This window comes from Microtus oregoni, unplaced genomic scaffold (assembly GCF_018167655.1).
Source record: "Microtus oregoni isolate MIOR12 unplaced genomic scaffold, Mior012 000004F_ref0000308, whole genome shotgun sequence".
In the NCBI taxonomy this organism is placed as follows: Eukaryota; Metazoa; Chordata; class Mammalia; order Rodentia; family Cricetidae; genus Microtus; species Microtus oregoni.
Window position 1 is genome coordinate 18235767 of NW_024543063.1, and position 27495 is coordinate 18263261.

General features: G+C 40.2%; 1 protein-coding gene across 2 annotated transcripts in view; it reads left to right on the forward strand.

The window, feature by feature from the left end:
- Positions 1 to 26591, forward strand: part of Acsl3 (acyl-CoA synthetase long chain family member 3) — a 47150-nt gene extending 20559 nt beyond the window's left edge. For both annotated transcript variants that reach the window (XM_041649759.1, XM_041649760.1), the window contains exons 3-15: positions 5461 to 5638; positions 7648 to 7757; positions 9836 to 9974; positions 12092 to 12242; positions 13400 to 13523; positions 13814 to 13885; positions 14467 to 14606; positions 16595 to 16767; positions 17901 to 17975; positions 19885 to 20076; positions 20366 to 20480; positions 22434 to 22591; positions 25877 to 26591. In XM_041649759.1, the coding sequence (XP_041505693.1) occupies positions 5461 to 5638; positions 7648 to 7757; positions 9836 to 9974; positions 12092 to 12242; positions 13400 to 13523; positions 13814 to 13885; positions 14467 to 14606; positions 16595 to 16767; positions 17901 to 17975; positions 19885 to 20076; positions 20366 to 20480; positions 22434 to 22591; positions 25877 to 26034 (1785 nt within the window). In that variant the 3' untranslated portion in view covers positions 26035 to 26591. The remainder of the gene's footprint in view (positions 1 to 5460; positions 5639 to 7647; positions 7758 to 9835; positions 9975 to 12091; positions 12243 to 13399; positions 13524 to 13813; positions 13886 to 14466; positions 14607 to 16594; positions 16768 to 17900; positions 17976 to 19884; positions 20077 to 20365; positions 20481 to 22433; positions 22592 to 25876) is intronic.
- The last annotated feature ends 904 nt before the right edge of the window (positions 26592 to 27495 follow it).

Sequence of the window (27495 nt, forward strand, 5' to 3'; positions counted from 1 at the left end):
TCTATCTATTAATTGTTTATAAATTGTGGTCTCTCTCTGTGTAGTCCTAGCTGTCTTGGAACTCTATGTAGACCAGGCTGCTCTCAAACTCAGAGGTCCACCCACCTTCTGCCTCCACAGAATGCTGGGATTAAAGGCATGTACCTTTAATTCTTTATGTCAGAAGATATGCCTATTATTAGTACTTGTGAAATTTGCATTTGTAGTTTATCAGTTTGTTCAGAATCTATATACAGAGATTGACAAAACATTCTGTTTTTCTTGTCTAGAATTAGCTCTTTTGGGGACCTAGAGTTAATTTTTAGGTTTTGTATGTATAACAAATGAAATCTACTGTCTGTTGTCTGTATCAGAGTATAGCTGAGACCCATGTTTCTGTTGGGCTATGGCAGCTGTGGGAATGGACTGCAGGCTAGAGAGTGAGTTAAAGAGCCAGCCCCACGCCCACTCACACCCCCTGTCCTGTGTCATGGCGGGGACTGGGTGGCACAGCTTGGTTTTCCCTACTGCCCAAACAGCAGAGGACGGTCAGAAGGCTTTTATTTGTTCATTTATTTTTAAGGTCTCATGCAGCCAGGCTGGTATTAAACTCTTGATCCTCCTACTTCCCTGATTGCATTGGTTTGTGCTACTACAGTAGACAGAAGACCTGTTTTTGGTGACTTGTTTTCATTAGAAATAGTTACCACATTTGAAGATAACCTTCAGTTTGAGAAGCTTGTGTGCATTAGTATTTCAAAGTGTCCTTACTTTGGGGAGCAGAAGCATATGGGTAAAGAATGAGGGATTATGTAGCTGCCAGTGGTTATGGAAGACTTCACTGACTTCTGAGTTACCGTGAAAGTCAGCGAGCGGACTTGGTCAGCTAACATAGTTTCCTTCTTTGTTATTTCTCAATGCTGGCTTTTGTATTGTGTCTTTCTTCAGAGTCACATTTTTATCACTTTTGGGAAGTGGCGTGGTGGCGGTGTGATAGGAGTCCAAGACTAGCCTGGGCTATCAAGATCCTGTCTCAAAGCACCAAAAAGGGAAAGAAAAATTGCCCAAATTACAGCTTCGTGGTAGATCAGTTGCCTGTTACACTCAAGACTCTAGGTTCAATCCTCAGGTAGTTCCCCATCCCCAAATAAATACAAACAAAAATATTAGAGAACATCCTTCCCCTTTTGACTGGGTTCACACTCCCTGTAAGCCTGTGGTCGAACATTCAGGAAGGAGACAGAGGCAAGAGGATAGAAACAAGTTCTAGGCCAGCCAGCACTACATAGTATAACCCTGTTTAAACATGCCCCTCCTGCATTTTCTGACTTGTGGGGACATTTACATCCTAAATCATATGAAAAGTAATAGTTCTGTGGCCTGGGATCTGTGCTTTGTTTTTTCTTCACTCTCCTGTGGCTTTCGTTTCCATGCTTGCTGTCCCCACTTCCTGTTTCTTAACTGCTTGTCCCAAACCACACAAGTGTAGGCTAAAGAAAGCCAGGCATACTTTGTTGAAAAAGACAGGAAATGTGTAATTCTGAAATAGTTTTAGATAGTAAATGAGGATAGAAACCAAGAACCTCATACTTAAAACTACCTGAAATCTTGATTTCTACTAGACCAGAGGTCTAAGTGGTTAAATATTGGTGTGCTTTTATTTTAATAACTTCTGTATGCTATCACTATTTTATTATTTGTCTTTTGAGTGCAAGACACTGTCATCAAATCATTGCATTTTTTATGTTCCTAAAAAAACTTTAAAATACTAATGCTCTTTTTCCAGGTAGTTGTACTCTTTTAAACAGGATGCTGTGAATGATAATTTTTTTTTCTTGAGACAGGGTTTCTCTGTAGCTTTGGAGCTTCTCCTGGGACTAGCTTTTGTAGACCAGGTTGACCTCGAACTCACAAAGATTGGCCTTCCTCTGCCTCCCGAGTGCTGGGATTAAAGGCTTGTGCTACTACCGCCTGGCTCTGAATGATAATTGATGTTATGACATGCACAGTGATACTGTGTGTCACTCCTTTGACAGAATAAAAAAAATAGTCAAGTATGAACGAACAAGGTGACCCCAAGGTTCCTACGAGGACTGGGGATGTATAGCTCACTGGCCGAATGCTTAAGAATGTTAAAATGAGGAGGCCTGAGACTTGTTGAGAACTGTGCTGCCAGGATTGCTGAACCTGTCTGCATCTCTAGCAAACCCTGTGTGACTGAATGGTGATGAGAGCGAAGGTTATGGCTCCAGCTGTTCCACACGTTAAGGGAATCATCACTGAGTGTCTTAACACTAATAAGACACACTGGGTAATTTTTCATGGGTCTTAGATTTTTGGCACAAGAGGGAGAAGGCCATCAACAGTGTGAAAGCAGATTGGTGATTAAGGACTGCCTGCCTGAATAGGTTGCGTTTAAGGTGAGACCTGACCAAGATCTAGCAAAGTGGGGTAAAGAACCTCTGGGCAGGAAGACAGAGTAGTGGGTCCCAGACAAGAATGAGCTTATCTGAGCGAGGTTCATGGGGTGAATCACGTAAGGTCCTCCTTCCCCTATTCTAGCATTTCCGAAGAACAGAAAGGATGGGGGTTGTGCTTTAGGAAGTTGAGTTTGGAAAGGGGGTTTGCACATTACACAGAGGCTTAGAAAACTTCCAGTCCCTCTGGGCCTTAGTGCAGCTGGAAGGGCAGAGGCTGCATCTGAAGTAAGGGCAGTAAGAGACCTGTTGATGTGTGTGTAGGAGGCTAAGAGTGGTATGAGTTGTGGAGAAGATGGCCTGGCATGACAGTAATGGAGATAAAAGAGGTGGCTGGGTTCAGGCCATACTTTGTAGATGAGGTGGTAGACTCTGGATAGATTTAGCAGTGAGCCTGAGGATGAAATGCAAAGGTGAGTAACTTGAGTTGTGAGGAGCACTTGGGCGGATGGTGCATTGTCCTCTTCCATAGGAATGATGGATAAAGAGAGGAAGCGGGAGAGCGGTTGGCTCCGGGCTTGCTAAGTTTGCTATACCTGTTTGGTATCCTGCTGAGCAAGTAAAAACAGAAGGCTGTAGTGGAGGTGGAAGTTTGAGGAGCTTTTGAAGCAGTCGTTGAGAGTCTGGCTTTTGTCTGGGACATTCTGCCATGTGGACCGCAGGATGTGAGCACCAGTGTATATAGGCTCTTAAGTTTGGTAGTTGAAGGCTGAGGAATTTCTGTTTAATTTCTAATGACTTAGTGAGGTAAGCGACAATGATCATCTCCAAGTAGAGAGAAAGGATATTTAAAAAGAAGAAGTATTTAGAGTTACTAGAGAATGAGAAAATTAGTAACTGGGGGGGGGGGGGAGTCTTAGACTGTGGGCTGATGAAATCTGTAGTACTGCATTCAGTGAGGTTCGTTCTTTCTGCAGCAGTGTTTAACAGCATAGGTTAAAATAGCTTAGCTTTGAGTTAGCCATACAGTCAGGATTAGAAACTTCAGGATGTCCACAAATGTTATCTTATAGGAAAGATAATTAACTAGAACACTCAGTACTTAGTGATTTAAATAATGAAACACAGATTCAGGTTTCCTTTTTATTTTGTCCTTTTTTTTAATTTTTTTTTTGGAGACAGGGTCTCACTGTATAGCCTTGACTGCTCTGGAATCTCAATGTAGATTAGGATAGCCTTGAACTTGAACCTAGAGAGAGCTGCCTGCCTCTGCTTCCTGAGTGCTAGGATTAAAAGTTTGTGCCACTAGGCCTGGCTAGTTCTTTTTCCCTCCCTCCCTCCCTCCCTCCCTCCCTCCCTCCCTCCCTCCCTCCTTCCCTCCTTTCTTCCTTCCTTCCTTCGTTGTTAAGACAGGGTTTCACACTGTAGCCTAGACTGGCCTGAATTCTCTTGTAGCCTGGGCTGGCCTAAGACTCAAAGCAATCCTTTCTCTCAGTCAGCTGAGTACTGACTGGGATTATAGACATGGACACTTGAATTAAATTTTAGAATTTAATTTCTTTATGAGATGCTGGCATCGTCACATGAGTTTATGTATTTGGGTTGTATATTAGGTGTTTTTTTTTTCACATTGTTGGACAGTACTGGTCGTTTAGATTTAGAATCTAGGCAGGTGCCCCATTTTTATCTTTGGAGTTTATAGTTCTTAGTAACTATAATCCGATTCCCACACATTTGGGCCAAATTCTCATCTTTCTTCTCACCCACACAGAGCTCCTTTTGAAGTCATTGGAGCTCCCATGCTGAACCTTTCCTGGGGGTGCAGAGCAAGGTGAGAGTTTGGGACTACCACAGTTAAAGAAGTATAATTTTACATCTGTATTCAACAGGACACCAGAGGGCAGCATTCATCCTTCGTCTTCTTCATCTAACCTCTTAGAGAACTCTCTTGAATGCTGCATTTTAGAAATAAATATGGTCAGATGATTTTTATTTGTATGAATGTTTGCCTGCATGTCTGTGCACTACCTTTGTGCCAGGGCCTTTGGAGGCTAGAAGAGAATGTTGGCTCCTCTGGACCTGTGGCCTGGGAAAACAGGGTCCTCTGGAAAAGCAGGCTCTGCTCTATTTCTCTAATCCCTGTTGAGATGGTGTTTAAGATGCTTGAAACATAAATTAACACAGCCATGCTTGGAAACCAGCTGTATTTGTAGTTTTTGTTCAGGTTTACATATAATGGAGAATTCCTGATTGTGTTTAAGTTGAAATCCCTAAGGACAGCAATATGTTAACCAGCTTTTAAAGGAGCTTATTATTAATGTAAACTTGTTACCTACACTCCTGACAAATCCAAATAAAATATTACAGGTTCGCTAAGTATCAGAGGTCTTTGAATAATATAACTCAGTCTCCACTTGCTTGTAGAGAGACTTTGTACTTTGCTTATCATGATGGGTGTGTTGTTCAGATTCAATTCTTATAAATATTTTTGTGAACTTCGGTAGTAGTAGGGTCACTTTCTAGCTATAGATCACATACCATCTGTTTCTGAAATCCAGAATTTTCAAACAGAGAATAGTTTTGCTCTAAATGAATTATTAGTATAGGGCCATTTGTCTAGGAAACTGACCTTTATGATTCCTTCAGTCATATCCAGGTTTCTCCCCTGTCCCCTTCTGATGTAACCTCACACTCAGTAGTTGAATGCTGAGATTTCAAGTGTGTCACCATGCCAGCTTCCCTTTTTGGTTTATTAAAAATAGGACCTCACTGTATAACTCTGCTGGTTTTGAACTGTATAGATCCTGATGTTTCAGCTCAATTCTGAATAATTTCAAAAACCAAAAATAAAGTTAACTCCCCCCTCTGTCATAGTTAAAAGCTTAGCATGGGATTTGGGTTGTCATAGACAATGTCACAAAGCTAAGTTTTAAAATGCATTATTAGTGAATTTCTTTTATGTTCACATAACTTGAAGTTTGAAATTTGCTCTGATGTCATTCTATAAATTAACATTTTGGTCATGTTGAAAGACATTTGTGCTTTTTATACTTTGCTTTGTCAGGTTATTCTGGGGCACTATAATTGGCTTTCCTATGAAGATGTCTTCACTCGAGCCCTTGACTTTGGAAATGGATTGCAGATGTTGGGCCAGAAACCAAAGACCAACATCGCCATCTTCTGTGAGACCAGGGCTGAGTGGATGATTGCTGCGCAGGCGTGTTTTATGTATAACTTCCAGCGTACGTATGGACCATGCTTTTTAAAATAATGTTTCTTTTTTGTCCTTTTGTTTTTGAGACAGGTCTCTATGAAGCCCTTCCTGTCCTGGAACTGTGAGGTCCCCACCTCTTTCCACCTGCCGAGTGCTAGTAGTAGAGTTGTTTGCACCACACTTGACCCTAAAATAGTATTTAAGCAAGAGGTTGATACTCTGATACTAGTTTTTTCCTTTATCTAATTTAGTGGAGGGGTGTTCATTATGTTTCAGATATTTGTTCATTCATTTGTCTGTTTTGGAAAAAGAATCAGTTTGGGAAGAAACCCTACTGGTCAAATATTAAGGGGTCTTTCTGCATCTGGAAAACTAGGCCTAGCTTACAGGGTCACTGCTTGGCTATCATCTCTCAGGGACCTTTCTGAACCCTGCTGCTGTTTTGCTAATCCACTTCTGCTAGTAGCTACAGTTAACTTCTAGAATACATCCCTATCATACCTGGGTTAATTTCTAAGCACTAGGTTATATGATAAAGAATCTTAGTATTTGCTGAAGTTATTTGAGTGGTGAGCATGGTGGGTAACCCTGCAAAGCAGTCCTGGAGGGTCGGTTGGGAGGGAGGCCTTGGTGCCAAATGTCATGGTAAATGAACATGAAATAAAAATGATGCCTCCAGCAGACTTCTTTTTTTAAGTTATTTTTATTTTATGTGATGGTGCATGCATTGCTCGTGGAGGCCAGAAGGAAATTCTAGATTCCTGTGGTTGTTAGCCACTGTGTAGGTGCTGGGAAGTGAACTTGGGTTTTCTGCGAGAAGAGCAAGGACTCTTAACCTCTGAGCCATTTCTCCAGCAGTCCCATTTCTTTCCTTTTTTGCTTTTTTGAGACAGGATTTCTCTGTAGCTTTGGAGCCTGTCCTGGAACTAACTCTTGTAGACCAGGCTGGCCTCAAACTCACAGAGATCTGCCTGCCTCTGCCTCCCAAGTGCTGGGATTAAAGGCATGCGCCAACACTGCCTGGCCCATTTTCTTCTTTCTTTAGGTGAGACAGGTATCAAGGGTTTCACCGTTTGTCCCTGGCTGGTCTGGAGACCCCACTGGCTCTGAATCCTGCTTGGGATTAAATACATGTACTGCTGCACCCAGCCTGCTTCTTCTACTTTGTAAAATAGGGACTGCCTTTTTGTTTCCAAGGTTTGAGTTTACATTTCTTTTAAGAATGTTTTGAAAGAATTATTGTTTTTAAAATCATTCTATTTCTATTTCCAGTTATATGGGAAGTAAACATAAAAGAAATCCATGTTGTATATATTATGTGATTTCAGTGTTCCTAAAATACTTGATTTTTCGATTCTAGAATAAGCTGTACCACTACGTATGGACACTATTTTTCCTTATTTTTTATCTTTTGAGTCAGGGTCTCATTTAGTGATCAAACTCACTGTGTAATAAAGGGTGACTTCCAGTCTCTGCTCCCCAAGTGTTAGGATTATAGGTCTCATCACTACTCCTGGCATGTGTTATTTTGTTGACTTGTGATACTTAAGATCTGACATTCAATGTGCTGTTGTGCCAGCTTGTCCAGTGGTTCTCAACCTGTGGGCCTTATCCCATTTGGGGTGTGTGTGGAAGGGAGGGAGGGCCCTTTCACCGGGGTTGCATAAGACTTTACATATGTATTTGCATTGTAGTTCATAACAGCAAAATTATGAAGTAGCACTGAAAATGATTTTATGGTTGAGGTCACTACATCATGAGGAACTGTACTAAAGGGTCACAGATTTAGGACGATTGAGAACCTCTGGACTTGTCTCTTTTCACATTCTAGTTCTAGCAGCCAACAAGGAAGGTTTTGACATTCTAGGATCAGGTATAATTCCTTTGTGTGACATTAGTCTTAGAACAATGTGCAGGTGCAGCACACGTGCTGAGAATGTTCACTTAAAGCAGGCAGAGGGAGGAGAGTAAAAGGAGCGCTGCTGTGTAACAACTGTGCCTTTCTTCCACGTGTGACCCGTGTCCTCTTCCTCGTAGTTGTTACACTGTATGCTACCCTGGGAGGTCCAGCCATTGTTCATGGACTAAATGAGACAGAGGTGACCAACATCATCACTAGCAAAGAACTTTTGCAGACCAAGCTGAAGGTGAGGACTGCAGTTAACTCTCAGTGTGTAATGCTTTGACGAATCATACTGATCCTGAGTTATCTTTGTGAGATTTTGTTCTTTATTTTTAGAACGTAAAAGCAGATTTCATATATATTAGACCAGAATTAAAAAATTGTTAAAAATTACTACTATGCTAGTGTCTGTTGAAAGGATGACAGCTTTATTGTGCTTGTTTCATAGTGTATTTAAAGTAAATTATTTTTTTTAATTTGTGTTTCTGTGCACATGTGCATGCATACGTGCGGTCACATGTGACGTGACGTACCTGTTAAAATGAGGACAGCTGTGCTGATTCCTCTGTAGGCTTTACAGCAGGTAAGGAAAAAATGATCCATGAAGAGACAAGAATGAAATTCAGCTCAGCTGGACTTTACTATAACTGGTGCTGGACCAGGACTTCTAGAGTCTGGCCTAGATCATTTTACTTCAGTCACATTTAAGCACAGCACATTCTTTGAATATGTATTCAGGTAACTCAGTCTCAAGTGCACAACTATTTAAAACATCTTTATATTGAAATTCCTTCCAAAGTACGTCTGACTTCTTTCACAAGTATGAGTACTGTTGACTCAGAGACAGTGCCCAAGATTTAGGGTCTCGGAAGCTTGACTGAGGTAAACATAGTGTCTATGGGAGTCAGGACTGACCTGGCCCTAAGATAACAGAAGTCACTTTGGCTCACTCATGAGAGTGGGGTTTATGGTCTAAAAACAATGCCCAGGATTTAGGGAAAAGTGGCCTAGGTAAGCGAGAGCATAAATTGTGAGAGCTACAGCATCATTCCTAGTGTTCCAGGAAGAGCAGCTATGCACATCATTCCATTGAAGAGGTAAGCTGTGTGTTTAACTTTCCTGACTTCTCCAGGGCCTACCTGTGTGCACAAGGCTTTTTTGCCCTCTACAGGCAACCCATAGGAATCAATTCTCCTTCTGTTTACCATGAGATTCCTTGTGGGTTTCACTGAATTCAGGTGAAACATCAGGCACTTGCCTCCTGAGCTATCTTGCTGATCCCTCAACATTTTATATTTATTTTATGTGGATGTGGATAGGTATTTTGCCTGCATGTATGTCTATGTACCATGTAGTTCAAGTGAAATGCTTGTCTTTGTAAGCACAAGGACCTTCGTTTGATTCCCCGAACTCTGTAAGTCAGGTATGGTGGTATCTGCTCACACTCCCAGCTCCAGTGTGAGTGAGACAGGTGGGTGGGTTCCAGGCCAGAGCACCCTGTGGGGGAAGGCTTGGAGAACACACACAAAACTGTGCATAGGCACCTACATGTGCATACAGAATCTCAGCATTGGGAGTTGAAAGTAGGACCTAAGGGGCTTGAGATCTTATCTTCTGAAAGAAAGGAAGGAAGAAGGCAAGGAAAAGAAAGATGGAGGGAAGTAATGAGGGAGAGAGAAAGGAGAGAAAGGAGAAGAGAGAAAAGCGGAAGTAGGGGAAGGAAGGATGGAGGGAGGGGTGCCAAGAAGTATACAAGAATGCTAGAAGAGAGTGTTGGGTTCCCTGGAATTGGAGTTAATTGTAAGCTGCTATATGGGTGCTCTTAACCACTCTCCAGACCACTGAGTATTTTAAATTCATTTAGGAATCACCGAGTAATGATTTGCTTGAAGATTTTAAGTACTAAAATGGGAGACATTTTATGAAATAATAGGAAAATGATTCTTGTAGTTTCTTAGGCAATTTCCCCTGAAAACTTTACCATCTCAGGCATGCTTTTGTTTTTCTCTTTTAGTAAATTTAAAAGTGGATTTTCTCCCTTCCCCTTATGTTTTTGAGGGACTTTGGGCTTCCCTATATGTAATTCAGGTATTCTGTGATGGTATGTCCATTTTGATAAGGATTTTATCAAAGAACAGAGTATGCATAATATTATGGAATAGTGAATGTAGCCCCGCCTCCTGCACCTCCCTCCCTCCTTCCCTCCCTCCCTTCCTCCTTCCCCATCCCCATCACTGAACTTTTTGGGGGCAAGAAATCAATTGGTCATTCAGTGTGGTGAACTTGGTTAACGTATCATGGTGAATGTTTGTGTTTCTTCAGGATATAGTCTCTTTGGTCCCACGTCTGCGCCATATCATTACTGTTGATAGGAAGCCTCCAACCTGGTCTGAGTTCCCCAAGGGAGTCATTGTACACACCATGACCGCAGTGCAGGCTCTCGGAGTGAAGGCCAACATGGGTATGTTGTGTGGTCACCATTCCATATGTGCACTCTGCTCACTGTGTTCTCTAGAACTAACCAGAGGTGTGATCCTGGAGTTAGATCACAAGACACAGGAGTTTTCTAGACTCTCAAATGTAGAAATGGGGTTTTTCTACAAATGCCTTTATTTAGCCTTTAAAGAAAGACTTAAGGAAAATGCCAGCATTTATTATTATTCTTTAAGTGTGGACTGGGAATGTAACTCAATTGGCAGAATGTTTGCCTAGCTTGCTCTAAGTCCTGGATTTGATCCCCAGCATTGCATAACCCTAGACATGAGGGCACATGCCTGTCATCTCGGCACCCGGGAGGTGGAGGAAGAAAGTCAAAAATTGAAGATCATCATTGACTGCGTAGCTTGTAAAAGGCCAAACTGAGGCTAACTGAGACCCTATCTTAAAAACAGCATTGATAACAATAACCAAAAATATAGTAGTGTTTGCTTTAATTAAAATACTTCTACATCATTCAATTTTCTGTAAGTTTTGAAGTGGATTTTTAAAGTACCACCTTTAAGTTTACCCATTAGAATTAGTTAGTGTGTCTACAGCTAGAGCCGCTAAGCCTGAGCCCCTCCTTTTTGCTTCTTTCTCAGACTCTTACTTGCCTTTGCAGAGTTTTTGTCTTTGAATTCACACAAGGCATAGAGACTATAGAATTCGTAACTGCCAGAGAAATGAGCTTCAGAAAGTGTAGACTGTTACTGTAGAACGCTGGGCTGCTGCCTACTGTTTCCTCGGTAGTAGGAAACGTAGTGATGCTGCTCAGGGACAGGATCATGCTGACATTCTTGGTATAACAGGCATGACAATATTTGAGCATGTTGAATTTTAGGTGTTGGTGGACACTCAGAGACTGTTGACCAGTGATGTCTAGTTAGAGAAAAAAGAAATATGTGGTGTGTGGTTATTAAGAAATTGTCTGGACAGATAGGAGGGAATACGTGAACATTTTCCTTAGAAATCCACATGTTTTGGGATGAGCTAGGCAGGTGGATGGCGCTGATGTCTTTCATCTGTGTCCTGTGCCTTTTCTGTAGCGTGTTGGCTGCTATCCTTAGGCTTATAGTCTTGTGACCACAGACAGGCAACACTAAGGTACTGAGAGTAACCAACAGTCATTTCATGAAGCAGAGAACATTTTTGTAAGTTTGTAGGTGTGTTAGCTCAAGCCCCTTTTATCTCTTAAGTTACTAGAGTAGGTTTTGGATTCTCAGTTCTTTTATTTCATTTTTGCCGCAGATGATGGCCTGCTGCTGTTGAAAATTTTCTTTCTTTTGATCCCAGAGTGACCAAGTGCAGTTCTCAATGTTCCCACCTAGGCTGCCTGTGGTCCTGGTTGCTGCTCCACTGTTACTGATTGTCACTTCTGGTTTATTCCACTCCTACCATGCCCCTCGTCTTATAATAGATGCCAAGCACATTCCTACTTTAAGGCTTTTTTGTACTGGGTTATTTATTACTATGGCTAACTACCATTACTACAACTACTACTCTAGCTGCCATTACTATTGCTAACTACTGTTATTATCACTACTACTCTAACTACCATTGCTGCTAACTACCATTACCACTACTATTCTAGCTACCATTACTACTACTACTTGTACTACTTTATTTTATGTTTTTTGAAACAGAACAGGGTGTTTCTAAAATGGTCCAGAGCTTACCTTGTGGCCTAGGCTGGCTTTGACCTCAAGATCTCATTTTAGTGTCCTGAGTGCTGGAATTGCAGACATCCGCTACCATGCCCACTGTTTGTTTTTACTTCTTGAAGTACTGGCTTCCCAGTCCCAGGACTTTTGTGGCTACTTTGCTCACTCGTTCAGGTTTTTACTAAAATTACTCTTTAGAGACACTTTACCAGAATGCTGTGTCTAAGCAGCATCTTTTATTTTCTCACCTTGTTGTTATTTTTCTTTGTAACGCTTATCATATTATGGACATAACCGGTTTGTCCCTGTATTGTTTATGCCTCCTTATGTGTTGACTGTTGTTTGAGTATTTTGGTTGAATTATAAAAATGAATGAGAAGAAAGTTGGTGATGTAGCCGAGTTCCTCAGAGGTGTGTGTTTTTCTTTTCTTCAATATAGAAAACAAAGCTCACAGCAGGCCGTTGCCCTCAGACATTGCAGTAATCATGTATACAAGTGGGTCCACAGGAATTCCAAAGGGAGTCATGATCTCCCACAGCAACATCATTGCTTCGATAACTGGGATGGCGAGAAGGATCCCAAGTCTGGGGTATGTCATGGTAAAATGCAAAGTAACTTTGTATTTGTACCTGTTAGAATACGAGCATTTGGGCCTTTTTAGTAGATGGTTAAGTTATTCCCAAGTGTCTATGAAAGTAGACACTTTAGAGAACATTAATTGAAAAATAGTGTATGTGTCTCCCTATCCCTGCTCATGAATGAAGCTGCAGAGGCCAGAGCATCAGGTGCCCTGGAGCTGGAGCTGTGAGTGCACAGCGTATGTGCTGAGAGCCAGACTGAGATACATGAGTTAACTGCTGAGCTACCGTCATGTGATTTTAAAATGTAGTACAGTGGCTTAGTATTTTAAAGATGCAGGGTTCAGCTGACTTTGTGGTTGTAAGCACCTTAAGTTTAAATTATTTCAGTCAGTTGGCTTTGCTTCCATGTGTACGTAGTCATTTCTGTATGCTATGTGCAGTCTTGGTGGGCAGAGAGGTAGTCATAGTCAACTGATTGGATTATGAGGTTGTGCTCTTGGGGCATCAGGGGAGAGTGGAGTGGAGTAGGCAAAGCATGGCAGAAGACACCAGATGGGATGAGAGGAATTAAGATGAAATCATTCTTCTGATGACGGAGCTGGTGCACTGCCATTTTTGTTGCCTTTTTGCTCAGACGCACATGCATTGAGACACGTGCAGTTAGCTGTGGACGGGATGTGGGAACAGAGCTGGGAAACCTGAATGGTGCTTTTCCTTGGACTTCCTTAGTTGTTCTTCATGTTCATAGATGCAGGGCCGTTTCTTGAAAAATACATGAGTATACATATTTTCTTACATATTAAGTTATACTTTACAATTTATTTCTGGATCCAGCTCCTAGAACAGGCATTCGTTCTAAGAGAGTCACAGTAGATACCCACTAACTCTAAAAGGTCATCTCTTACACAGTGGCTTTCTGTCATTTAAAAAGACCCCCAAACCCAAGCCTTCTGTAACAGACCACATTCTCTTTGTTTTTGGATTGAACGGTAGTTTGGATTGAACTGTAGTTTTTTTCTTTCTGTCTGTCTTATCAGTGCTCCATCAGCAGGGAGTGTTGTCTTCAGTGGATGTATAGCTATTCCACCATGTATCTAGACGCTTGCTGTAGTCACTTTGGCAGAGAGCTCCCATGACCCTTGCTTTTATCTGTCATTTCTTTCAGAGAGGAAGATGTGTACATTGGCTATTTGCCCCTGGCCCATGTTCTAGAATTGAGTGCTGAGCTTGTATGTCTTTCTCATGGATGTCGAATTGGCTACTCTTCACCACAGACTTTAGCAGATCAGGTAAATTAAGTATCTGAGACTTGATATACTAAAAAGTATTTTTAACATTTCTTTCCCTGTCAGTTTCAAGTGAAATCAGTTAAATTATTGCTGTTTCCCCCCCCACAAGACAGGGGTTTCTCTGTAGTTTTGGAGCCTGCCCTAGAACTAGCTCTTATAAACCAGGCTGGCCTTGAACTCACAGAGATCTGCCTCTGCTGCTCCAGTGCTGGGATTAAATGTGTGCATCAGCACCGTCTGGCTTAAGTTCAAGATCTTTATATATATAGGTTATTTTTTGTGTTTTGTAGTCTTCAAAAATAAAAAAAGGAAGCAAAGGAGACACATCCATGTTGAAGCCAACCCTGATGGCAGCTGTTCCGGTAAGAACTGCCCGTTCTTTCATATTAAGCACTCAAGACGCGCTGTTAGCCGCAGGTGATGGGGTGATAAAACTGATTGTGATTCTACTCATATTTTTTAGTCCTGATAGAATTTATCTTTAGTGGGCTGGAGAGATGGCTCAAAGGTTAAGAGCACCGACTGCTCTTCCAGAGGTCCTGAGTTCAATTCTCAGCAACCACATGGTGGCTCACAGCCATCTGTAATGAAATCTGGTGCCCTCTTCTGGCCAGCAAGTATACAGACAGACAGAACACTGTATACATAATAAATAAATAAATCTAAAAAAAAAAAAATTTATCTTTAAAATGACTTAGTGTCCTGGTAGTAAGGTAGCTGAGTAGGGTGGGTAAAGTGCTTGTTACACAGTCTGAGGACCTGAGTTCAATTCCTATGTCCCAGATGATGGCAGAAGGAGAGACTCACCTGCATATGCACCATGGCACATGCACCCCAAAACTACCCTACATAATATACATGATAATTAGGAATATTGATGATATGGATATGACGTAAATATGAAGATTGCTCATATAATTAATGAACTTATTTATATGTCTAGGAAATCATGGATCGGATCTACAAAAACGTCATGAATAAAGTGAATGAAATGAGTAGTTTCCAACGAAACTTGTTTATTTTGGCCTATAATTATAAGATGGAACAGATTGCCAAAGGGTGCAGTACTCCACTGTGTGACCGGTGAGTAAAGCCAGTTCTTCGTGTTAATGCCCGTTATGTTCAGCAGGGAATTGAGGCCTATGTACCATGGTTGCGGTGGCTCAGGCCTGAAATACCTGTGGCTGGGGGCTGACGAGATGATTCAGTGTTTTGCAGTAAGGTTGGGTGGTGGGAGCATGCGAGAGCTGGACACCAGCGCTGCCTTCTGGCCTCTTAAAAAAGTCCAAGGCCAACCTGTGCTTCATAGCAAGTTCTAGGCCATTTTGAGCTGTGTACTAAGAAATTCATTTGAAAAGTCAAAGGGACTGTAACAATCCTTCCTGCATAAGAACTGAAAAATTTTTAGTAATCATTTTGCTGTGTTTAATAATTACTTAGATTTTTAACGATGTAAATTTCAAAACACTACTTTAACATTTATTTGGATATGCATATTGGTGAAAATTATCAACTTTTATTTTTAAAGCTTTAAAAGATTGTCCCCCATCCTTCATCTCTGTTTTTGTACTGTTAATAAAGAGTACCGAATAGTTTGAAAATTATAAAGTGAAAATAGGATTTTTTTTTCTTTTGAGTGTTTCACTGTATAACAGCCTTGGCTCTCCTGGAACTTGCATTGTAGACTAGACTGGCCTTGAACTCAAAGAGATTCGCCTGCTGCTGCCTCCCAAGTGCTGGGATTAAAAGCATACACCACCACTGTTCAGCTATATGTTTAATTTTTTTATGAGAATATAAGCATAGTTTTCAGATGCTTTACATTATTGTTTTTTTTAGACTTTTTATCTATTTTAGGAAGATGTAGAGTCTAATACATTTTTTTCTTTTTGATGATAGACTCTCCTTTCTGAGGGCTTAGGTTAAGAAACTGGATAGCTCAGTTTTAGAACATAAGATTTAAGGTGTATGACATCACATTCAGCCTTAATACAACTAATAAAATGATTGTCATGTAGTCTTCATCCTTTTCAAAATGTTTAACAAACTTCAGTTTCCATAGCTTTGTGCTAGGGTGTGAGTCTTGGTAAGCAAGCAGCACCACTAATCCACTCCCAGCCTCGCTCCTTGCTTTTTACTTGAGTTATAAGCAGTCTTTTTTGCTAGTGTTTTTCAGAAGCATATTAAATAAATATTTGAAATCCTTTCTTTTTAAAATTGCTTCCAGATAATTTGCATATTTTTAAAGCTATAATATAAATACCTCAAAGTTTGTATTAGGTAGATTTTTTAGACAGATTTTTAAAAGAGATTTCTGTACATAAAACTTGCCTTAATTTCTAGTGAATAGATACAAGCAGAAAATTAATTTGCTTCTAATAAATTATTTGAAGATATGACATATAATATGCATTTATGATAGCAAATTCTCTGTTCATTAAAAAGGAAATCTATTACTATAAATAATTAAATATACCAATTTTATATTTGTCTATTACATGAAAAATAACTGAGGAAATGACATTTTCTTTGCTGATTGTACCTCTGATATTTAAGACAGAGTGACTCAGGCTAATCTGAACTGACTGTATCACTTCGATTATGTTACTTATTCTCAAAAGCTCCATTTAACAGAGAGGTTAGAGATTTGGAAAACTAAATTCTGCTGGCTTAGTTACTTTTCTGTTGATGGCAAAGAGTCACCATGACTAAGGCAGTTTATAGAAGAAGGCATTTAATTGGGGTCTTGCTTAGAGTTTTAGAGGATTTACTCCATGCCCATCATTGTAGGGAGCATGGCAGCAGGCAGGCAGGCACCCCGCTGGCCACCAGATCAGTAACTGAGAGCTTGCACCCTAAGCCACGGAGCCAACTAGGAATGGTGCTGGTTTTCGTAACCTTAAAGCCCAGTCGTTGTGTGACCCCTTCTCCAAAAGGAGCACACTACTAATCCTTCCTAATTTGAAACAGTTGGAAACCAAACACTCAAGTATATGAGCCTGTGTTGCCCATTTTTATTCAAACTACCACTCTGCTTTAAAAGTCTTGGAATTTTCTATTGGTACTTTTAGCTTTGTTTTCCGGAATGTTCGAAGGCTACTGGGTGGAAATATTCGCCTTTTGTTGTGTGGTGGTGCTCCACTTTCTGCAACGACACAACGATTCATGAATATCTGTTTCTGCTGTCCCGTTGGTCAGGGGTATGGACTCACGGAATCAACAGGGGCTGGAACGATTACAGAAGGTAGGTGCTGTCATCTGAGATGTCCCCTGTGTGCCTATCAGAGGCTGGGGTATAGTGTAGCCCCTACAATTTGTTATGAATTATTTTTTAAAAATACATGAGTAATCAAGGTTTTGAATAATAGAATTGTGATTAACTCGGGTACTGTAATTGTTGATAGATACTTTTAAGATGTATTGGATGAAGTGGTAGTTAATTCATCTACAAGAACTTTTTGTTATTATATATTGTCATTTTAAAAACTGAATATTCTGGGAAAGATGTTTTGCAAGAAACATTGTTTTGTACTTTTATCCCAGCAATTACAGACTAGTGTTTTTTTGTTTTTGTTTTTGTTTTTTTTAAACTAGTCGTTTAGGTACCAAAGTTCAGATTTATTTCTGACATTTGAATGATCTTTGATGAAGAATCACAGTGTACTAATAATTCATCATTTTGGGGTTGTGCTACAAGATCTTGGGAGTTTTCTTCTGGCTTTCAGCTGTAACTGTAGAATCTTAAGTATGGTATGATTGTTGAAGATGATGTGAGAGATGCCAGCCTTGAAATAGTGATCCGGGGAAAGATGGGAGAGACCGTCAGCATTGCAATGCTGTAAGACCTAGCAAGGAAGTAGATAGGTGTGAGCTGCTGTGCTCCTCTGTCCTGTAAGATAGGACGCCCAGCTTAGGAACTGGGCAGCCACTTACACGTGTGAGGACGTGTGATAGGCAGAGATTCCAGGGATGTAGAGCAGGTGTGCCTGATTCGATAGGACTCTTCAGTTACTAATGTAGACTCCAAACCATTTGAAACTGAGAGAAGACTATGCCCATTTACCTGGGTGTGTTTTACTTCCTGAAGGCCTCTCTTTCTGTAACTCTTTTGCTTAAAATCTGTTTGAAAAGTCTTAATAAGCCCCAAACTCTGCATAACAAGTAAAATCAGTTTCAGTAATAATTCAGGTCTTTAAAAAGTGTCCCTGTGCTGAGCAGAGCATGCGTCCTTTGGCTCAATTGTATTTGTAAGGATTCTCTTGGGGATGAGGCTGGCTTTCCAAGGCTTAGGATAAATCATCATTTTAAATCACTTAGGAAAAGGAAGCAGTTGGTTAACCACAGTTCTCAAATACTTTTTCTCCCTTTGCCTCTTAGTGTGGGACTACAATACCGGCAGAGTGGGAGCACCATTAGTTTGCTGTGAAATCAAATTAAAGAACTGGGAGGAAGGTAAAACTTATTTTAGTAACGGAACATTAACTTTTATAAGGTTGAAATAGAAATGTACTCTAGTTCCTTTTGTTGCATATTTTAGAATGTAAAATTTTAAGCATTCATTTTGTTGATTATATTACCTGTGTTTATATAGACCTGAGCAGATGTACTTAATTTGCATGCTTCAGAATTGTTTCATTGATTCTTTGGACTATTTTCTGTGTTTTTGTTTTGTTGATTTCTGCCCTCAGTTTGATTATTTCCAGTCTTCTACTCTTCCTGGGCGCGTCTGCTTCTTTTTTTTCTAGAGCTTTCAGGTGGGCAGTCCCCAATGTATGCTTTGTCCATTTTATTTAAGTGGGCACTTAGTGCTATGAACTTTCCTCTTAGCACTGCTTTCATCGTGTCCCATAGATTTGAGTATGTTGTCTTTTTATTTTCATTAAATTCAAGGAAGCCTTTAATTTCTTTCTTAATTTCTTCCTTGACCCAGGTGTGGTTCAGTAGTTGACTGTTCAGTTTCCATGAGTTTGTCGGCTTTCTGGGGGTAGAATTGTTGTTGCCTTCTAACTTTAATCTGACAGAATTGATTCCGAAGAATAGAATTTCTTTTTTTTTTCTCTTTTTCTTTACTTACTGTGTATATGTGTGTGTCTGTATGTGTGGAGGCTGGATGGCATTCCTCAGAGGCCATGTCTACCTTGTTTTCTGAAACTGAGACTGTGGGTTAGGCTAGGCTGGCTGGCCAGTGAGCCCTAGGACTCTGTCTCTGCCTCCTGAGTGCTGAGATGACAATCCTGTGCACCATGCATGGCTTTTTAATATGATTTTTGGCAGCTGACCTTATGTCTTCTTACACAGCAAACTCTTTATTGAGTGAGTAGTCTCCCCTAGTCTCTTGGTTATCATTTTATTACATAAGTTACCTAAAGTAAAAATGATAGCAGAAATTTGAGCAACGTGCTACATGAATAGTGTTATAAGTTAGGAGGGCCAGAAAGATGTCTCATCAGGTAAAGGCACTTGTCTCTGATCCTCAGGACCTGAGGTCAATCCCTAGAACCCACATGGTTGTAAAACAGAATTAACTGACCTTCATATATATGCTGTGGTTTATGTGTACATGCATATGCATGCTTGCACACACACATACACACAACACATACACCAGGGGTGACATGGGAAGGGAGAAGAATAAATGTAATAAAAGAGTAGTCATAATTTCACTTAGTAGAAGAAAAAAAAATCACATTTATTCCATATGAATTATCATAATTTCCCTTTACCCCGAGGGCTTCAAGCAAAGTTTTTTTTTAAAGGAAAAAAAATGCACTTTAATTCTATAAAAATTTATTGTTTATTCTATTTAAAATAAAAACCACTGTAGAGATATTTGTGCCATATCAAAGCATATGGATGGATTATCTGTGATCTATCGGGACATACCTCTCCTTTCTAAATATTCTAAGACTGATAACATTTGTCATCTGTTTTTTGCATATGTTAGAAATAGTCAATAAAATTTGAACTCAGTCAATCTAAAATTATCTGCAAGAACAAGCTTCTAAGTATATATTAGTGTGATTTTATGAAGGGATTTGTTCTATTATTTAATATTTGGCAGTTCTTTTATAATTTTTCTATCATGATATATGAACCAAGTAGAAACTTTGTAATTATTTTACATAATAGGTGAAGGATGCTGGAATTTAGAATATTCATTATTTTTAAATAGTAGCTTAGAAAGTGTGGATGCTCATTATTGAATGATTGAAAGTTTGGTGCTAGCTTATTGATAATGTTTAGCCACAGTATCTGCTTTATTTATCCTGGGACTCTAATTGGTTAAAATAAGATCTATATTTAGAAACTAATAGTTTTGAAGTTTTATGTAATATCTATATGGTTTATTTGTGCTTTTTAGGTGGCTATTTTAATACTGATAAACCACATCCCAGAGGTGAAATTCTTATTGGTGGCCAAAATGTGACAATGGGGTACTACAAAAATGAAGCGAAAACACAGACTGATTTCTTTGAAGATGAAAATGGGCAGCGGTGGCTCTGCACTGGAGATATTGGAGAGTTTGACCCTGATGGTTGTCTGAAGATTATCGGTGAGCCATTGAGTTCCTTGTTTCTTTGTCTTTCTGACTTTCTTTCTTTCTTTCTTTCTTTCTTTCTTTCTTTCTTTCATTTTTGGTTTTTTTTTTTTTGAGTAAAATTTTCCTCTAAAGGATTTATTTAGTTATAGAAAATTAGGGTCTGATTTTCTTATATAATCTCAACTTTAGGGTATCCATCAATGCTTAATTGAGAAAAGTTTTGAATAACTTGGTGACAGTATCAATATGTGCTTAAGATGTTAACTGTTATTCTCATTGTTTCTGTCTTTGTTCTGTGCAGATCGTAAAAAGGACCTGGTGAAACTACAGGCAGGAGAGTATGTTTCTCTTGGGAAAGTAGAGGCGGCTTTGAAGAACCTCCCACTGATAGATAACATTTGTGCATATGCAAACAGGTAAGCTGTGGAGTCTGTGCAGAGTGTACAGAGTTGGTGGGCGTACACTGAGTAGTCACAGCCCATATGGACTGTTGAGAGATCACTCGAACCATTCTGACTTAATAGCCACCACCACCTCTTTCCAGCTAGTGAACTGGTACTTCTCTGCAGTGTTCTCCTTCATCTTCCTGTTGTGTGCTGCTTTACGTCTCTCTAAGTGTCCTGAGTGACAGAGTTTAGGAAAATAAATTCTCCTTCCTCCTGCCTCAGCACTTAGCTACCTGTGTATCTGCACAGCTAAATTTTGCAGACCCAATCAGAGGCAAGGGGAATTAGCAGTGTCTTCTTACTGGCCTTCTTCCTGTCCTTCTGACCTGCAGTTTGAACATGCTTACTGCTGGTCCTGGTAGCCACAGCCTCACAGCCCCTGGAAGTTTAGAAGCCTAGAGCTGTATTGGGAAATGTGATGGAATCGGAGATTAGACCTGACTACATTTTCTGTAACCAAAGTTGCAGAAATTATAATGAAGTGACAATTCTTCTCCAGTGATCATGGTCGCTTATATATGAGTAAGTTGAGAAGCCTGTTGTAGCAGTTGACATAATTATGGCTTCATGGGAAAATCACCTTAGAGGTAGACTTAGGGATGAGCTTCTGGTGGAATAGTTGTCTTCTGAAATAATTGGGAAAAGAAATGTTCTAGATTTTGGAGATGTGGATTCTTGTTTTGAGGCAGGGTCTCTCTACAAGTTCTGACAGTCTTGGAACTCACTGTGTAGTCCAAGCCACCATTAATCCCCCTGCCTCTGCCTCCTAAGTGCTGCTGGAATTAAAGGCATGCACCACACATCCATCCCAAAATGGTGGATTTTAAAAATATTTGTCTAGATTTGACTAGTTAGCACCCTGTACATGGCTCATCAGTGACTCTGCCCTTTAATCAGCTGTTTGCTTTCTTCAGCATTTTTCCAGAGCTGTTTTCACTTATTTAAGAATCTCTCCAAACCTGCTGGTGGTGGCACACTAGAGAGACAGAGGCAGGTAGATCTCTGAGTTCCAGGATAGCCAGAGCTGTTAAACAAAGAAACCAAAAACCAAACAACAACAACAACAACAAAAGGATGACTCCAGATGTTCCTTTCTTCATGATGCTGTTATTTCTTCAGGTTCGGGCTGGCCTCTCTAGTGTGGGGTCTACCGCCTCTCTGCCCAGCAGGCATAATGCCTTATACCGTTTTGTATTCCTCAAACGGTACCTGTCTTTGTGCATACTAAGTTTCTTTGGTAATCAAATTCTTCATCAGAAGAAAATGAGTATCATTGCAGGACTTCCTTCCTCCCCTCCCCTCCACTTTCTTTCCTTCCGTTCCCTTCCCTTCCATTCCCTCCCCTCCCCTCCCCTCCCCTCCCCTCTCCTCTCCTCCCTCTCTTTCTTCTTTTGACAAGACAGGGTTTCTCTGTATAGCCCTTGGTGTCCTGAACTCACTCTATAGACCTGGCTGGCCTCAAACTCAGAGAACTGCCTGCTTCTTCCTCCCGATGTTAGGATAAAGGCTTGTGCCTCCACACCTAGCACATCACAAGATTTTGTCTTGCTGCTGCAGTTCTTCAGAAATATAATTTACAGGTTTTACTTTTCTTATCTCGTTTCTAAGAATTTACTGATCATTTCAAAGAATTGAGAAAAAATGTAAATTCCCTTTAAAAATGTGTATATTACATTACCATTTCTAATGTTAGGCACACAGAATTTATGAGGTTTGTTTGCAGTGAACTCTGCCAGAGCTCTCAAATATGCTAAGTGGTAAGAGGCATTGTATAAGGTAGGTATGATGGTGGTTTTTATGTATGTTCATAGTTTTTCTAATAGTGAAGAGTTTGCTATAAAGTGCCATGGTAATTGGTTTCATTAGTAAGCACAGTGCATGCTGTTTTGTTCCTTTCTAAGTTACCCTTTCTGTGTGTTTCAGTTACCACTCTTATGTAATTGGATTTGTTGTGCCAAATCAAAAGGAACTCACGGAGCTAGCTAGAACGAAAGGATTTAAAGGGACTTGGGAAGAGCTGTGTAACAGCAGTGAAATGGAAAATGAGGTTCTTAAAGTGCTTTCTGAAGCTGCTACTTCAGGTGAGTGTTCTGGTAAGCTGATTCCTAGAACTGAGATGTGGAAAAATACATGCATTTATTTAACCTGTACATTATCAGGGCAAGAATGCAGTCTTTTCTTCCTGGAAACCTTATACCATTATTCAGGCTATTCTGCAGGGCATTCAATTTTTGCTGTACAAAACTGTTTTTGTTTTTTTTTTTCTTTTTGGTTTTTTCAAGATGGGGTTTCTCTGTAGCCCTTGCTGTTCTGGAATTCACTCTGTAGTTTAGGCTGGCTTTGAACTTACAGAGATCTGCCTACCTCTGCCTCCCGAGCTGGGATTAAAGGCAAACACCATCACTGCCTGGCTCTAAACTGATTTTTTAAAAAATAAATTAAAAAATTTGTAATTTCTTGTAAAAATGTGTATATGGCTATGTAGTATGAAATTTATCAGCATCTTAGTTGCTTTTTCTGTTGCTATAATAAAATGTCCTGGTAAAAGCCGCTGAAGGGAAGTCTAGTTTGGCTCCCAGTTGAGGGTACAGTCCACTGTGGTGGGGAGGTTATGGTGGCAGAAAGCTCCAGGGAACCAGGCACATTGCGTCAGGGTCAGGAAGCAGAGAGGTGAGTGCTGGTCTTCAACTAGCTTTCATCCTTTTCATGCTGCGTAGGGAATGGCACCTCTCACAGTGGGCAAATCTTCTCACTTGAGTTAACCTAATCATGATAATCTCACATAGGCATTCTCCCGTTTTCCAGGTGGCTCTAGGTCTTACTAAGTTGACAGTATTAAGCACTGAACCATGAAGTGCCAAACTGGAATTTACAGTCCCTTGGCTGTTCTCATCTTTTTAGCCTTTGTGTCCTGTCTTTGCCTTTTCTCTGCTGTTCCTCAGGGCACTGATGTTTCCAGGGCGCAGTAGTCCTTGGTGAAAGGTCCCAGTATGTTATACTGGGATGTCCTGTAACCTCTTTTTGCATTTTAAATATTTGACTAGTTTATGTTAATGATATGTAGTAACAGGTCTCATGACATTTTCACACCTGCATATGATGGATTTTGACTATCCCCTGTTATGTTGTCCTTCAGTCCCTTCCTCTTCCCAGCTAGTTCCACTTCTACTTTCTTTGCATTTGGGCGACGTACAGGACCTTGGACAAGGGGCTGTTGAAGGAGCGGGGCATCGCACTGGTGGCCACACCACTCGAGAGTGGCTCCTGCTCCTGGCAAGTGTTCACAGCTGCCTGGAGGCCTCTGCTTTTCTTTCTGTTAAAGACTAATATTGTTTGTTCAGTAATAAACATCTGTGTCTAAGTGAACCAGGCACTAAATATAATACAAGCATTACATTTTACTTTTACCTGGATCTGTTAAATATGATTTTTTAAAAAAAATTAAATTTGCATTTTCCAAATGAGGTCCATTATTGGACCATTTTGGTCCATTATTTCAATTTGATTATGTTTGGGAATTTATGGGCTTGAAATTAGTTTGTAACATTTTTTAGTAACTTAAAACTTTGGATTAATTCTAAATTGATTTTATATATATATATATATATATATATCCAATACTAATGCTATTATTAATAGTCATTAAAACATATGCCATTATTAAGTAAGGTAGAATATGGAAACATTAAGACTTGTATAGTGGTCTGGAGAGATGGTTCAGCAGTTGGTGCTTGCTGCTCTCTCTGGATGGTGGTCGGTTCACAGCTCTAGGGCACCTGACATGCTTTTCTGGTGTAGACACTTGTACTTACATGCACTCACATACAGACACACACCAATAAAAAAAAATAGCCATATACCGTTTACTTACTTTTACATGTAACAAGTTCACTGCAGTGCAATGAACATACCATACAACTGGCACTTTTAGTATGTATAATTGCATGGGTTTTATATTCAAGAGCTTAGCACAGCCATTACCATAGTCAATTTACATCACCCACCTCTACCCCTAGAAAAAAATCCTTACCCATTAACAGCCACTGTCCCTTAACCTTGAGGTTTCCTGTCCTCAGAAACCACTAATAGACATTCTGTCTTTTCAGACTTGCCAGTTTGGGAATGTTTTCATAAGTGGACTCATAATACATGATTTGTAGATGATGTTTTAGCATGTTTTCAAAGTCCACCTGTGTTGTAGCCTATCAAACAGTGTTTTATTGTGTGGATGGATATAGACCGCATCTGAGTGTTCATCATGGACATTTGCTTCTCATTTTTTGAGATAGAGTGTAGCCCATGCTGACCTTGAACTCAGTTTGTAAGCCGATCTGTTGATGGATATCTAGGCCAATTTCATATTTTTCTCTCTGGATTAGAGGTGCATAACACTACACCTGCCAGGTCCCACGTCTGGACTGTTGTAATAGTGCAGCAGAAAACCTGACGTGTGTCTCTGTGCTATGCTGAGTTATAATCATGTAGGTATATATTTTCCCAGGAGTAGTTTAGCCAGAAGATGTAGTTTTATTACTACTTAGAATCCAGATTAATGTTCCATTGTGACACATTTGTACATACATTCCACTGTACATTGCTCCCTCTCTTGTTTTTTTCTGATCTCAGTTCTTCCGAGTAATTTCCCCTCAGTTTTAATGTCATGCATATCCTGTATCTTTTTTTTTTTCTCAACTTCAGGCTTTTTTTCTCTCCCCTCACAGACGCCTTCTCACTTGCTTGTTCTACACACACACACACACACACACACACACACACACACACATTTAAATTAGGTTATGTATGTGAAGGCAACATGTAATGCTTGCCTTTCTGAGTCTAGCATATTTTGTTTGACATGACAATCTCTAGTTCTATCCATTTACCTGCAAATGTCATAATTTCATTCTTTTTGTAGTGAAATTCCCCATTTTCCTTCCTCCTTGGTCCCAGCCCTGGAGGTGCACGAGCTAGTGTTATGTATATCCCTGTCCAGTGAATCTGTTTGTACTCTTGTCTGTCTAGTTAATGCTCCATGCTACACTTTTCTAGCTCAGTAATGGGGTATATACCCACAAAGAGGCAATTGTTTTAATGACAGAACTGCCTTCCATTTTAGACCTATATCATTTATTTAAATTATTCTCCTATAGGTAAGTTAATTTGTTAAATGGTTTTTGCTGTTGTAGTTCTCATGTCTCAGAAACTTGTATCTTTGAGGTTGAGAAGTAAGACTGGCATTGATGGGTTGTTTTGGGTTTTTGGTGGGTATTCCTTGAAGAACTGTACTTTCTGCTGAGAACTTTGGCAGCATTCTTAATATGTGTGGGTTCTTATTGTTGTGTTTCCTTTTGTTTTCATCATCTCAGCAAGTCTGGAAAAATTTGAAATTCCAGTAAAAATTCGTTTGAGCCCTGACCCATGGACTCCTGAAACTGGTCTGGTGACGGATGCCTTCAAGTTGAAACGCAAAGAACTTAAGACACATTACCAGGCAGACATTGAGCGGATGTATGGGAGGAAATAATTAGTTTTGGCACCAGTTTGCTAAAGCGAGCTCAGATCAAATAGGAAAATACTTGAAATGTATGTCTCAGGCTGAGGCAAACTCCATTCCTCATATTAAACCCCAGCTGTTATTTCTCACCACATCACCATTTTTAACTGACAGGATTAGTAAACTATTAAGACAGCAAACTTGTGTCTGTCTGTTTCTTCCCTCTCCTCCAGTTTGCTTTGGCATCTATGACTGTGTCAATAGGAGAATTTTTCTGAATCTTACTGGGGAAGCAGTGATTTTAAAACCTCAAGTTTTTAAACACGATTTATATGTTCTGTACAATTGTTCAGTTTGTAACTTTTTAAAGTTTGGATGTATAGAAGGATAAATAGGAAATATAAAAATTGGTTATTTGGGGGGCTTTTTTACTTATTGTATTTAAAAATAAAAGGGTATCAATGTGAAATTATGTAAATTTTAAATGCTTATGAATCAAGTCACTGTTGAACAAAAGATTTGTTGCTGTGTAATTATTGTCTTGTATGCATTTGAGAGAAATAAATATACTCAGACTTACGTTTTAAGAAATTGAGACTTTGTGGATACACACCTGACACCGTTGGTTTTATACACTGATTTTTTTCTCCTGGGGAAACAGCAGGGTTGGCACTGCATGGAAAGAAGCAGCAAGAAAGTGATGGAGCTTGGGGCAGAGCTGGCCCAGCACGCATAGCGGCTGCTGGTCCTTCAGTCGCTGCCATCTGCATGCCCAGAGCTTGTCACAGCACTCCTCAGATCACAGAAGAATGGGCACACTCGGAACCACAGTGCAATCTTACAAATGAAGGGTAGAGCTGTGAGTGCTGGCGCTGGCTGCACACACCTTTAGTCCAGCACTTAGAGGCAGATGCAGGCAAGTCTGTTTGAGGGGAACCTGGTCTACACTGAGTGTTCCAGGTCAGCCACAGTCACACAGTGACCAGAATAAAGGATAGAAATTGGCTATTTATTTTGCTGTGTTTGCACTTCTTTGCCTCAGTCATAGAAAATCATTCTGTTCAAACTCGCCTACTTCTTACCATCATATAGTTCTCATTTTAAACATTAGAATTGTTTCAATACTAGTGCACATCCTCCAGAGAGTGAGGCAGACGGATATTTCAGTGGTGAGAGCTTGTTGACGATCACCTTTCCTAAGCACCATAGCATCTCCTACTAGAACACAGCGGTTGTCTGTCCATGCGCACTGCTTGCCTGTGTCATTTCTAGCGAAGAGTCCCCATTGCTTCAGTTAGGACACACTCACCCTAGGGTGGTGTACTTGTCAGACTGTCTTTCATGCCTTCATCTCGCCCTTCCCCTCCCCACTTCTTGAGAGGGGCTTGCCATGTAGAACAGGATGGTTTGGCACTCAGGAATCATCTTGCCTCTGCTTCAGAAGTGCTGGGGTTAAAGTAGTATACATCACCATACCCAGCCAGACATTTT